Below are 14,424 nucleotides of genomic sequence, written 5' to 3' on the forward strand. Positions count from 1 at the left end.
ATTTCAGTTGTCCAGTAGTCCAACTTTCCTCAACTGCACTTACAACAACGACTTCTATGCTCTTCAGTGCGAAAGGGTAAACTAATTCTCCGACATCCATCTGGGTCTGCTCTCCAATGTGAGAGGGTAAACAAACTCGCCCACACCCATATGAGTCTGCTTTCCAGTGAAAGAGAGTAAACAAACTCCCCACACCCATATGGGTCTGCCCTCCAGTGCGAAAGGTTAAATTAATTACTCTCTAGTGTGAGAGGGTTAACCAATTCCAAGGGTCTGCTCTCCAGTGCGAAAGGGTAAACTAATTGCTCTCATGTGCAAGAAGGTAAACCAATTCCCTGACACCCATATTGGTAAGCTTTCCAGTGTGAGAAGGTAAATTAATTACTCTCGAGTGCAAGAGGGTAAACCTATTCCCCGATACACAAAAGGGTCTGCTCTCCAGTGTTATAGGATAAACTAATTGTTCTCCAGTGCGAGAGGGTAAACCAATTCCCCAACACCCATATGGGTAAGTTCTCTAGTTCGAGAGGGTAAACTAATTCCCTGACACCCATCTAGGTAAGCTCTCCAGTGCAAGAAGGCTACATAGCTCAAAAGATCGAATGCTTGAAGACCAATTAAGCAACAAATGGTCAGGGGGTAGCAGCCACTTTGCACCCAACAGTTCGCTCATCCAACATTTCACCTTCAGCAGCTCCGATCTTGGCAGCTCCATTCTTGACTGTTTCATTTACGGTAGCTGAGAAATCAAACTCAAGCAGTTTCCTCATTTTTAGCAAACAACCCAAACGTGGCAGCCTAAACCGTGGCCTATGCCACGCCATTTCCTCGGCCCATGTCAAGCCAATCCTTGGCTTCAGTCAAGCTGAGCAGCACAAGCAATGGCCCCTGCCACACCACCTCCTTGGCCCATGCCAAGCCGACTCCTGGCCCCCGCCAACCGACGTGCCGCACCACCCCGACGGTTACCCCGCAGCAGCACCACCCGAGAAGAAGACAAGGAGAATTAAGGTTTTCTTACATCGGTGTGGCGCGAAGAAGACAAAGAAATCAACGGAAGATGGTTCTTTGCACGGGCAAGCAAAGAAGAGTGCTAGGGAAGCGGGAACAAATGTCTTCTAGTTTTCTCTCTTTCTTGTAGGGACAAATAATTGTCCTCCGAAATTGATTTAATTCCCTACTTAAGGTAGACTTAAATAGGCTTTGGAGGCAATTTATTTCCCTTTCCTAAAAGAATCTAATTCCAAGTCCAAGTGAGAATCTACATCAAAGTTGGATATCTCTACACTTGCTGCCCTTTCCTGCGAGCAGCTCAGCAAGTGTGGGGATTTGTGGAGTAAAAAATAATCAAGAAAAATATGGAGTGGACACGTGGATTCTAGGGTAAAAAAGACAAAATTACCCTTGAGGAATATCTGAACTCCTATGCGCGAGTAGTGGACAATCATGACTCAATCAAAATATGGAATGGACACGTGGATTCTAGGGTGAAAAAGACCAAATTACCCTCGAGGAATATCTGAACTCCTACGCGCGAGCAGTGGACAATCATGACTCAATCAAGGTCAAAAGTGCTCAAAATAGGTAATTATTCAAAACCTATTTCATCCATCCTTATCAAATCTTCTCCACAAGGTAACCCCCAAATTATTCGTTTCAAATTATATTAATTAGCTAATTGATTGAAATTAACACAAAGAATACCATATATGGCCCGTCCCCATTCTCCTAATAGGGCCGGCCAAAGCCCTATAAATACCACCCTATTTTCTCCAAAAACCTAAGTTCAACACTCTTGCAAAATTCTCCAAATTCTCTAGACACTTGTCCCTCAAATTCTTACTTTGGCATCAATGGTTCTTCGGCCAAAGCTGCCCCCCCCCCCCCCCCCAAAAAAAAAAAAAAAAAAAAAATTCATCATGGGCACATGAGGCTATTGGCCTTGACCAAATGTGTTAATTGTTTTGTAGGTGCAATTTTTGTTCAAAAAGAAGAAAACGGAAATTTGCATCCACAAATCATATCAACAATATTAACAAAACATTGATATCATATCAACAATATTAACAAAACATTGATATCATATCAGCAATGTTTACCATATATCGATTCTCTTAACAAGAACATTTGTTTATCAGCAATGTTTACCATATATCAGCAATGTTTTTCCCATGCGTTTGTCAGTTAGCTCTGTTTTTATATCCATAGTTGGCGTCAAAGCCCCGACAAGAAACCCTTAATTGCAAGGAAACTCCGTATTGTTGAAAACTTGAGGAAAATATATTATGTACCTACATAAGCGGTCGAAATAATATTCTTCTTTTAAGTATATTTTATGGCTGTTGTTATTGGCACTAAAAGAAATTCATTGTGCACTCCAAAACCTTATATATTTAAAAATAAAAATACACTTATAAGAAGTGAACAATAAATTTTTTGAAGAGCCAGTAGTGTAACCCTATATTTGCGAAATTGATTTTTCGTACGGGGATATACATGCATTTTATTCCCACGATATTAGTTGGCTAGCCTAGAGACTGGAGTTCCAAAAAGTCCATATGCCAACAACAACCTTATTCAAAAACGCCCCATTGCAATATTCTGTCACTCTTATCGACCTCTATTCTGATCCATGAAAGTATTAATGGTTGTTTGGTGAGCACACTTACTGCATGCTAACTTCCCGTAGTAACTCACTCACCAAAACCAAAAAGCAGCTGTCGATCCACCAAATTAAACTTCAAAACCCTAGCCAGGACCACCTTTTTCCCTTCCTTTGTATTTCCTCTCTGCACTCCGTTTTCTGCTGTAAATTTGAATTGGACAAATATATACACACATATTTACTCCCATATGGAATAGCTAGGGACAACTTTCTCTGATATCCAGCAACCGCTTATTAATTATTTGTTTATATAACTGTGTGTATTTGCCACCCTTTCTCTGCTGTTCCTATCAACACAATACTTGTAAGTTGTAGCTGGATATTTTGCTGGCTATGGAGGAGATAGAGGAGCAAAAGGGTGGTACCACTTCTGGTGGTGTAGATTCAGAGAGGAGTTTGCCAACTTCTGGTGGAAGAGAAGGAGAAGATGTTCGTCGGCGGTGGCAGCCTCAGGCGGTTGTTGGGATGCATTTAGTGTGGGAAGATCTGAGTGTTGTGCTTCCGAAGTTTGGGAATGGCCATACAAGAAGACTGCTTGATGGGCTGAGTGGGTTTGCTGAGCCAGGTCGGATCATGGCTATCATGGGTCCTTCTGGCTCTGGCAAATCAACCCTTCTCGATTCTTTAGCAGGTTTGTCTCTCTCAAATACACACACACACACACACACACACACACACACACACACACACATATATATATACGCATGTTGTATGTATGTATTTATAATTATATGTTTCAAATTTCAATCACATGCATAAGTTTTAGGGTGCTTTAGATTTAGTCCCTTACAACTGTTGAACTCTAGACATAAACCCACCTATATTAAAACATCTAAATAAAACCCAAATTTTGAATTTGATGTTATGTAAGATAAAAGATGTCCATACATTTAAATTTATTTACAACACCATGCCACCAACATTAATATGGCTATTACGGTTTTTTTGTAGACTTTTAATTTATTGTCTTTTGTTTGTCAACAACATTCAATTAATTCAAGTTTTTTTTGCTTTTAATTTAAAAAAACAAAAAAAAAAAAGAAGTTCTTTTCTTCTTTTATGTGAAATCGCCTAATCCAAATCTAATTAGTTCAATATACATTCTATTGAAAAAGTAGATACATTAACTTGTGAAAAAAAAAAAAAAAAAAGGTAAAAATAAACTTGTAGATACATTGTTAATTTCTTGTAAAAACTAAACAATAGTTACATTATTTTCATAAAAAAATAATAAACAATGTGTAATTTTTTTTTTTAAATTACACAGTAGGTACACAATTTTTGTAAAAATTAAATAATAGGTACTTTACTTTTGGAAAAAAAAAAAAAAAAAAAAAAAAAAACTAGTAGAAACATTGTTTCTTTTAAAAATAAAACAATGAATTTATAAGGTAAATTAGTTTTTATGTAGTTTGCATGTATGGGTTTGTTATTATGTAGGTAAATTATTTTTCATGTATTTTACATATACTAGGTATATTATTTTTCTTTTTTTAAGCAATCGAATATTTTAAAATTTTAATAGTAGATGCACTATTTGAATCAAATGTTTTTTATTTTTTTTTGCAGGTAAATTATTTTGCATGAATTTTGCATATATCAAGCATTTATATATATATATATATATATATGTGTGTGTGTGTGTGTGTGAAATAATTTACCTACATTAATCTGTAAAATATAATTTTATTGAATTAATTAAGCAATAAAGCTTGTATAATAACATATATTAGACATGTTTTATGTTATTATATATTAGGCAATGAATGTGACATCCCACATCGCCCAGGGAAGTGATCCTTAAATGTATATTCCCATCCTTACCTAGCACGAGGCCTTTTGGGAGCTCACTGGCTTCGGGTTCCGTAGGAACTCCGAAGTTAAGCGAGAAGGGGGCTAGAGCAATCCCATGATGGGTGACCCACTGGGAAGTTGCTCGTGAGTTCCCAAAAACAAAACCGTGAGGGAATGGTAAGCCCAAAGCGGACAATATCGTGCTACGGTGGTGGAGCGGGCCCGGGAAGCGATCCGCCCCGGGCCGGAATGTGACAATTGGTATCAGAGCCAATCCCTGGCCGGAAATGTGCCGACGAGGACGTCGGGCCCCTAAGGGGGGTGGATTGTGACATCCCACATCGCCCAGGGGAGTGATCCTTAAATGTATATTCACATCTCTACCTAGCACGAGGCCTTTTGGGAGCTCACTGGCTTCGGGTTCCGTAGGAACTCCGAAGTTAAGCGAGAAGGGGGCTAGAGCAATCCCATGATGGGTGACCCACTGGGAAGTTGCTCGTGAGTTCCCAAAAACAAAACCGTGAGGGAATGGTAAGCCCAAAGCGGACAATATCGTGCTACGGTGGTGGAGCGGGCTCGGGAAGTGGTGCCGCCCGGGCCGGGATGTGACAATTTGGTATCAGAGCCTAACCCTGGTAGCGTGTGTGCCGACGAGGACGTCGGGCCCCTAAGGGGGGTGGATTGTGACATCCCACATCGCCCAGGGAAGTGATCCTTAAATGTATATTCTCATCCTTACCTAGCACGAGGCCTTTTGGGAGCTCACTGGCTTCGGGTTCCGTAGGAACTCCGAAGTTAAGCGAGAAGGGGGCTAGAGCAATCCCATGATGGGTGACCCACTGTGAAGTTACTCGTGAGTTCCCAAAAACAAAACCGTGAGGGAATGGTAAGCCCAAAGCGGACAATATCGTGCTACGGTGGTGGAGCGGGCCCGGGAAGCGATCCGCCCTGGGCCGGAATGTGACAATTGGTATCAGAGCCAATCCCTGGCCGGAAATGTGCCGACGAGGACGTCGGGCCCCTAAGGGGGGTGGATTGTGACATTCCACATCGCCCAGGGGAGTGATCCTTAAATGTATATTCACATCTCTACCTAGCACGAGGCCTTTTGGGAGCTCACTGGCTTCGGGTTCCGTAGGAACTCCGAAGTTAAGCGAGAAGGGGGCTAGAGCAATCCCATGATGGGTGACCCACTGGGAAGTTGCTCGTGAGTTCCCAAAAACAAAACCGTGAGGGAATGGTAAGCCCAAAGCGGACAATATCGTGCTACGGTGGTGGAGCGAGCCCGGGAAGCGATCCGCCCCGGGCCGGAATGTGACAATGAATTTGTAACATATATATATATTTTTTTTTTTTGTAAAATCATTAATTCTCTCTTACCATCTATCCGCATGGCATTAATTATGTACATCAAACATTCAAATAGGGTTTATAAAAAAATTTTAAAAAAAAAATTCAAATAGGGGTATTTTAGGCATCCGAATTTTTTTAATGTGTGAAGTCAAACATAATTAATGAATTTGCTGATGTGGAATCTAGTTAATGGGTTTTATTCAAGAAAAAAACATATGTCGGGTTTTAAGTAAAGAAAATTAAGTTTTAGGGGCTAAAGTTATATTTTCAGTAAGTTGTTTTAATCCAACAAAAAAAAAAAAAAAAAAGTTTCCACACTTTGGAATGTGAATTGATTAAAGCAAAAGTGCACTTTTTTATTTTTATTTTTTATAGGTGAAACGATAGTAATTTTATTTTATTCGATCAAAGATTATTACAATCTTTAAGCAGAGCATCACATCACAGATTAAATTTGAGATCACTCGAACCAATGAGAATTCAAATCATGAAAAAAGCCATTTCTAGTTAGTCTATGATCAAAATAATAAGTACATGCAGATATGTTTTGTGTATGTGTGTAAGGTTTAAATTCACAATTAATTATTATAATTAAGATTTACAAAAAAATTAATCCTAAGATGAACACACATGCATATGCACACATGCTTGCTTTGTCTTCTTTCTGTGTCTTGTATTTTTTTATTTTTTTTTCTCTTCACTATAGTGTGAACGACATATGCACCAATTTTTTAATCTAAAAAAAAAATTTGACTATTATTTGATTTTAAATTTTAAATGAATGTTGATGCTAGTTATAAATCTTGAAAAATATTAGGGAGATCACATTGATGTATCATCTGATGTGGCAAGTGATATGTACATATCACGTCAGTTAATGAGTCTATCTAATTAGATGTTAATTTTATGTATAACTTGTCACATGATCATGATACACCCATGTGATAGAAACATGTGATCTTTTGCATGTACATTCGTAAGATAAGCTATACATTCCTGAAATAGATAGAGAGAGTTACAGAATGGCTAAATTTTGAGGAGGTTGGTCGGTTGGATAATTACTGATCTGCATTTAACATGGGATTGGCATTTCAAAACTAAGCACACTACGTACCATTAATTCTCTTCTTGACTTAATTAACTGAATACTTTGCCTGTCTCTTGCATTAACTGATGAAAGAAGTTGAAGTTTTACCCGTAAACTAATTAGTAACAAGATGAACAATCAAACTTTTTATACATTCTTAAATATTACGAGCAATCTAGGCCGACACATATATGACTGTTGGATTTGTCCAAAAATGATTAAAACTGTTAAATCAAATCGTCTTAAGAAAATTTGCTTCACATCTCCACATTAATACTCTTTGAAGAATGAAGAGAGAAAGAGAGAGGTGATTAGTTTGACTCAAATGATATGTTGAATTATGTTAGCATATTGCTCATGCCTTAATTGTGAGCCGTTAATGTATTGTGAGATTTATAAGAATTAACGGTTCAAGTTCACTAACACACATGGAGGACTGACGCTAACAATCAACTTTCATGTTTGAGATATGTATAGTAGGAACATGCAATGTTCGAAATTGATGCTAGCAATCCTTTTCATTGTCAAATAATTATTGAAATCCCAAAAATGCCTCAACTACTCTCCTTAATTTTGCTGTTTTGCAGGTAGACTTTCACAAAATCTTGTCATGACTGGAAATGTTCTTGTAAATGGGAATAAGATGAGACTAGACTATGGTGCTGCTGTAAGTACACATAATTTCATATTCTTCCTGACAAAACTACCCCCATTCCCCATGTGCCTGTGGACTGGTACATGTTTCTTTTATTAAAAGTTAGGCTTAATTGGATTTAATAAAATAGTCAGAAGACCTTGTAGTAAAAAAAAGAAAAAAAAAAAATTTAAACTCATGTGATAAAATCTGTTAGGATTTAGACCTAAAATTAAAAGTTTTATAAACTCTATGTTAGTTGTGAGCACATGAGGCTCAACCTCACATGCAAATCTCACATGCTAACAATTAACAAATAGTTTCATTCTAGCCTCATATATGCTAACAATTAATAGAGAGTTGACAGAACTTTTAATTTTGGCCTTAAATCCTAACGGACTTCACCATATGGGTTTAAATCGTAATTTTTTCACCACATGAATTTAAATCGTAATTTTATTCACCACATAGGTTATCTTCTGAGTAGCCTATTACTTGGGAATTAATAATCCAATTAGGCCTACAAATTGTAGAGTACAAATCCTGTGATTCCATAGCAGCCACAAATTTTATGTAATAATGACTTTGGTCAATGGCGTGTACCAACTTATTGGGTTTAACGGGTTTGGATCGTGTTGATCACGAACTGTTGTTGCAACGGGTCATCCGAAATCAACCCTCCAATGTAATTAACATCAAAATTTCAGGCATATGTGACCCAAGAGAATACACTGTTGGGAACCCTGACAGTAAAAGAAACCATAACATACTCAGCACACTTGAGGCTTCCAACTACATTGACCACAGAAGAAGTCAACGGCATTGTAGAAGGTACAATTACAGAAATGGGTCTGCAAGATTGTGCTGACAGGCTTATTGGAAACTGGCACTTGAGGGGCATAAGTGGGGGAGAAAAAAAGAGGCTGAGCGTTGCACTTGAAATTCTCACAAAGCCAAAACTGCTGTTTCTGGACGAACCTACAAGTGGCCTCGACAGTGCCTCGGCTTTCTTTGTCGTTCATACTCTGAGATATATTGCCCTTGAGGGCAGAACCGTCATTTCATCCATTCATCAGCCCAGCAGTGAAGTCTTTGCTCTCTTTGATGATCTTGTTCTGCTGTCTAGCGGTCAAACTGTTTATTCTGGACAGGCAAATATGGCTCTGGAGGTACTACTACAGGAAGAAAATAAATGGTTTTTTTTTCTTCTTGTTAAGTTCTAAGGAAGAAAGGCACTTTCAATTAACTAAGAGCTCATTTCGAAGTGTGTGTAAGGGACTTTAAAGAAAGTGTTTCCGGGTTCCAAAAGCACTTAACGTGCTTCCTACAATAAGCACTCGTTATGTGCTTCTTGTAGGAAGCACTTCATGTGTTTTGCTAGGATTCACTTGCATTTTAACTAAAGATTGGTTTCAAAAACATTTACACAAAAAACGCTTTCAGTAATTTTAAAAACAGTTTCAAATGATCCTAAAACCGTTACTGACCACTTTCGGCAGAAAAAATTAATGGTCAAGGTTTAAAAATCCTTCCAAGTTTTTTACCCGGAAGGGCTTAAATTTTATTAAAATTTCAACATACCTCTAATAAAAGCACTTTCAATGAACACGCTTATGATCATAAGTGCTTTCTACAGAAGCCTTTCAAAACGGCCTTTCATGGTTTGTAGCATGGAACCATGTATTCCGAAGTTTAGAGAAAGTTCCAAGATAGTTTTTCCATGAGCATGAATTTTACAGTGTGCATGATCTCAGATTCCTAATGTTACTTCATTTCTTTTGAATTTGACAGTTCTTTTCCAGAGCTGGAGTTCCATGTCCAAGTCGAAGAAACCCTTCCGATCACTTTCTTCGTTGCATTAATTCGGACTTCGACAGAGTCACCATGAACGAATCTCACCGAATACGTGTATGTACATTGCATACGTATATGTAAACTTTCCTATCAAACTAATTCTGCTCATTTCGGCTTTGAATTATGAAGGGAAAAAATACTTTACTGTCTAACATTTTTCAAATGCAAAGCAGGACGTCCCAAAATCATCAGATCCTTTACTGAACTTAGCAACAGCAGAGATAAAAGCTATGCTTGTCGAGAAGTACAAGAGTTCCGAGTATGCGTCGAGGACAAGAGCTAGGATTCGACAAATTTCATCGATGGTAAGGATGCAAGGAAATCTATGTTACTAATTTTACATGACAGTTTGTTAATAAGAAACTTGTTTTACAGGAAGGACTGACGGTAGAAAAATGGAGTGGGAGCCAAGCAACCTGGTGGAAGCAACTAACAATATTAACACGGAGATCTTTCCTGAACATGTTAAGGGACTTGGGGTATTACTGGGTAAGAATCATCATTTACGTGCTGTTATCTCTGTGTGTCGGTACCATATTCTTCAATCTTGGGACAAATCTGAATTCAATATTGGCAAGAGGAGCTTGTGCTGGATTTATTTCTGGCTTCATGACTTTCCTGTCCATCGGAGGCTTCCCATCCTTCCTTGAAGAAATGAAGGTAAAAAGTAAATTAGTTTCTGTGAGCAGGAAAGTATTCAATTGTGTAATCAGAATGTAGATCAATTCAATACTCAGGATTTAAACCTTCGATCTTCTGTTTCTGTTCGATAAACAGGTTTTTCATAAAGAAAGGCTCAACGGGCATTATGGTGTTGCTGTGTTTATTCTGTCGAATTTCCTCTCTTCTTTCCCGTTCTTGGCTGTCATGTCGATTTCAACTGCGAGTATAACATACTACATGGTGGAATTCCATTCTCAGTTTCATCGTTTTGTATTCATGTGCCTCGATCTTATCAGCGCCATCGCAGCAGTAGAGAGCTCCATGATGATTATAGCATCTCTTGTTCCTAACTACTTGATGGGAGTGATAATTGGAGCAGGATACTTGGTAAGTACAACTGCATATCATTCTTGCAAAGCTTAATTGTATTTATGTAAGTGCACATAAAGTTCTATTTATCACTAGTTACCGTGTTTGTCTAGGGAATCATGATGATGACTGCCGGATTCTTCCGCTTGCCGCCTGACATTCCCAGACCGGTTTGGCGATATCCTGTTTCATACCTAAATTATGGTGCATGGGCATTACAGGTACCAAACAAGAACATATTGTAGTTTTGAACTAGCGAAAGTTTACCATTCTTTCCAAAGCTTTGGGTAAACAGATCCTTACTAAACCGAAGGACTTTTCTTCCTTACAACCGGTTATACCTAAGAATTACTCCAAAGATACCGAAGGCCCTGCTCATCCTAAATTTTGCCATTGTTGGGAAGTTTTTCATACAACTCTGCATTTATCAGCCGAAAAAAGGACCTATGAGGAACAGATTATAAATTTTACAATTTGAACTTACCACTGTTATACCGGTATATGCAGGGAGAATATAAGAACGCACTGGTTGGCCGTGAATTTGATCCTATTGTACCAAATGGCCCGAAGCTGAAAGGCGAGTATATCCTCACAAACATTGCCGGCTTTAAACTGGATCACTCAAAGTGGTGGGACTTGGCTGCTGTTGTAGCCCTTCTTGTGTCTTTTAGAATCATCTTCTTCATCATCCTTAAGTTCAAAGAGAGAGCTTCGCCTTACTTCCAAACATATTATGCCAAGCATACTCTAAAGCATCTCAAGAAGCGGCCTTCATTCAGGAAGGAGATACCATTCCCTTCCAAGAGGCACCAACCTCTCCATCCCCTGGCTTTTCAAGAGGGTCTCAACTCTCCACTGCACTAGAAGCAGCAACAGAAACGCCATCCGCGGTTTTTCATTTAGTAGCACTTGCAGATAGCAACACCTTGCCTCAACCTTGTAGTTCCTTTTATATTCTGCAGTCTGCAGAATTATTACCTGATTAGAAGTGTGCATGAGAGAGAGAGAGAGAGAGAGAGCAAAATAAGAGCAGTAGCAATTTTCTGAGCAGAATCTCAATAGAAGATATGTGTGGCACGAGCAAGCATAATAATTTTTTTAGTTTTAATAAAATTTACTCACTTGACTTAGGATTTACAAAATACAAAGTTCCATGGGACAGGTTCACCGTGACAGGGGCATTCCAGTCACTAATACGAGATCATGTGTAAGGTTGGGATGCCACGGTGCCAGTGAGCCCGTTTCAACTCTTTATTCTTTTGCATGGTGCAAAAATGATAAACAGAGTTGGAGGGAGTGTAGTGTAAGATTGTAACAGTAGAGCGTGATGGGCGTGGTAATAAAAAACATGGGGCTCGCGGTTAGGCGCATCTTCCACAATTGTCTCAGCACATAGAACATGTGTGTGCAAGAGGCTAAAGGCAAACTCCACACTCAGGCCAACAGAAAGCAGCTTGTTTCCTGTAACTCCAAAAAATCAGGTTGGGGCCTAAGAAAACACAGAAACCAGAGGCAGAACCTCGATGTGTCTCGGCATGTAACCAAGTCAGCGTCAAAGAATGCATAGTAAGCAGATCCTCTCTAAAGCAGAAAGCTGAATCCTTGCACTCAAAGGAGTAGTACTTACTACTACATATTTTCATCACTCTGCCACAGAACTTTGACGAAGATCAACGGTTTACCGAGTCTGGAATAGATGAAGACTAGGCTCAACGAAGACAACTCAAAGGCAGGACCGGAAATTTGAAAGGGTACAAGGAGTAGAGATTAATAAAGTAGAAAGCTGAGCGATATGCACTCAGAATAATATCGCCTGCAAACAGCAACAATACTGCTGTTTGATGGAAAACTATAGAAGTGATGAAACCACGCTCGGGGAGCCTTTGCGAGTTGGACATTATACACGTCGTTGTTGACTCATCGGAGGTAATAGAAGTCAGGATGTAGAATCAATTAAACTAATTACAACCAAGCTAGTTTCCTGTTGATCAATCAATCGTACGCAAAAGCAGCACAAACGGGAAACAGAAACATCTACTTACCTTGTTCTGTTTTCCTTCCTCCAAGTTTTTCTTTCGAAAACCAAGTCAAAAATTTGCGGATCAACCGTGTTCTTTTCCTAATCTATAATTACAAGCAATCAGTTCTAACTCTTGATTAAAGAATTCGCTGATTAGTGGACTCGGCCTCAAACTGCAGCGTGAGTAATCACCTGCTTTCTGAAAATAGAGTTGAAAACATCTTCATGAGCTTCAAGAAAATTTTGACAGTAATATGATGAGACAAGATGAAGACAAGATCAGATAAGATCTGGTACAAGACCGAGGCAAGACAATAATCAATACATGATATGAGCAAGACATGAACAGACGACAATGTTTCAGGATTATCAAAGACAATAACCGGCAAATCGTCCCTTTTCCCTTTGTGTGATCAAAGTAGAGCAACAGTAGCAAAGGGTTTAGGTCTCACAAGCTTATTAGACCGAACTAGACCTCCCTGAATATAAACCTTGAGTTAAGCCAACTGGCTGTGGATCAAGATCAACTTACCAAGCTCTAAACAGCCTCAACATGGGTAAATACTTCTCGACTAGCCTTGGACCGTCTATCGCAAAACTTAGGATGTGCTTCTCATAAACTGTTGTTAAAAAAAGGACAACCTTCAGCCCAAATCTTAGATTGAGAGAAGAAAAGCGTGAATCTTTCAATCTGTCATGTGCCCCAGGAGTAGCTAAGCAGAATAAATATGACCCTAATGTTGCAATTCTCATACCAGATTATCCTCCATAAACAAGTATCCCCCTGTTCTATAGCAAATGTGCAATTTCTTCGACATCCAGATTAAAAAACAATCATAGAACTACACCCACGATCGGTTTTGGTGAGCGGTTACCGAAAATTTGTTGCTCCAACATGACACTTGACTAAGATTGCTCAGGAAAAACTGCTTCGAGACTATGGATAGTTCCCAAAAGTGAAATCAAACTCGACAACTCTTCAAGGTCCTAATGATGGTACCCAAGGTCAATGTTGTCTGACAGTACAAAATCTCCTACCAAGCCCAAATCTAGCCCACAGTCAGGAAACTAAAACATGACCCCATCTCTAACTCTAACCTAGACTACCTGAAGAATACGATGAAGCTAGGAAAATCTCAACGTATTGAATCTACCTCTAATTTCAAAGCTCTTGAGTCTTCAAAGGAATCAGTACTATACAAAGATGCCTTCGTTATTGCACCTTCTCAAATCTCCGAAGTCTTGATGTCTTCATTTAAGCATAAACACAATGTCATGAAAGCTGCAAACCTAATATTCAAAAACAAAATGTTAGGTGCGATTGCTATTTTACCCCAAATCTCCAAATTCCTTCCACAAACATATTTAACATCTTAAATGTTTCACAATAAAGACATAAAAAGGGTCACCCCAAGCCAACAAGGTTCCCTGCCTTGCGAGGGTCTAGGGGAACATCTATAGTACGCAGCCTTACACTTGCTTTTGCAAAGAGGCTGTTTCCATGGTTACGCAAAAAAAAAAAAAAAAAAAAAAAAAAATCATATATTTAAACCCCCTACAGTTTAAAAGAAAGATTAATATAGTACAGACGATAATAATAATAGTGGAATATGAAGAAGTGCCTAAACACTGCATAGATTGGTTAAGTTTGTTTTGCAAGAGCCTATATTGAGTGGTCAAAATATTAGCAATAGATGCAGAAAACAAGCAAGAACCCTCAAGTTATTCCCAAATCACTAATCCTCTAGACATAACCCTTAATGTACCGTTGGCACTGCCACTGGTTATGCCAAGAGAAAGCACTGCAATCCTCATGTTACAAAGTGAAAGCTGTTAATCAACAACCTGAGAATCCACAACATCATGAGCGACTAGAAAATACAGCAAGACTTTCATTCTAAAAGAAATATGACTAAGCAGAGGTATAACAAAGAATGTAATCCATTATTTTAGTTGCCTCTATAATACAGTTGATGTAAGCGCTC

General features: G+C 38.8%; 1 protein-coding gene across 1 annotated transcript; it reads left to right on the plus strand.

Moving 5' to 3' along the window:
* The first annotated feature begins 2,834 nt into the window (after nt 1-2,834).
* LOC137716063 (ABC transporter G family member 15-like) lies at nt 2,835-11,528 on the plus strand. Its single transcript, XM_068455456.1, has 9 exons — nt 2,835-3,296; nt 7,487-7,566; nt 8,241-8,702; nt 9,325-9,441; nt 9,561-9,692; nt 9,763-10,047; nt 10,165-10,437; nt 10,533-10,640; nt 10,927-11,528. The coding sequence occupies exons 1-9, from the start codon at nt 2,999-3,001 to the stop codon at nt 11,281-11,283; spliced, it is 2,112 nt and encodes a 703-aa protein (XP_068311557.1). The 5' UTR covers nt 2,835-2,998; the 3' UTR covers nt 11,284-11,528.
* The last annotated feature ends 2,896 nt before the right edge of the window (nt 11,529-14,424 follow it).

This window comes from Pyrus communis, chromosome 14 (genome assembly GCF_963583255.1).
Source record: "Pyrus communis chromosome 14, drPyrComm1.1, whole genome shotgun sequence".
NCBI lineage: Eukaryota > Viridiplantae > Streptophyta > Magnoliopsida > Rosales > Rosaceae > Pyrus > Pyrus communis.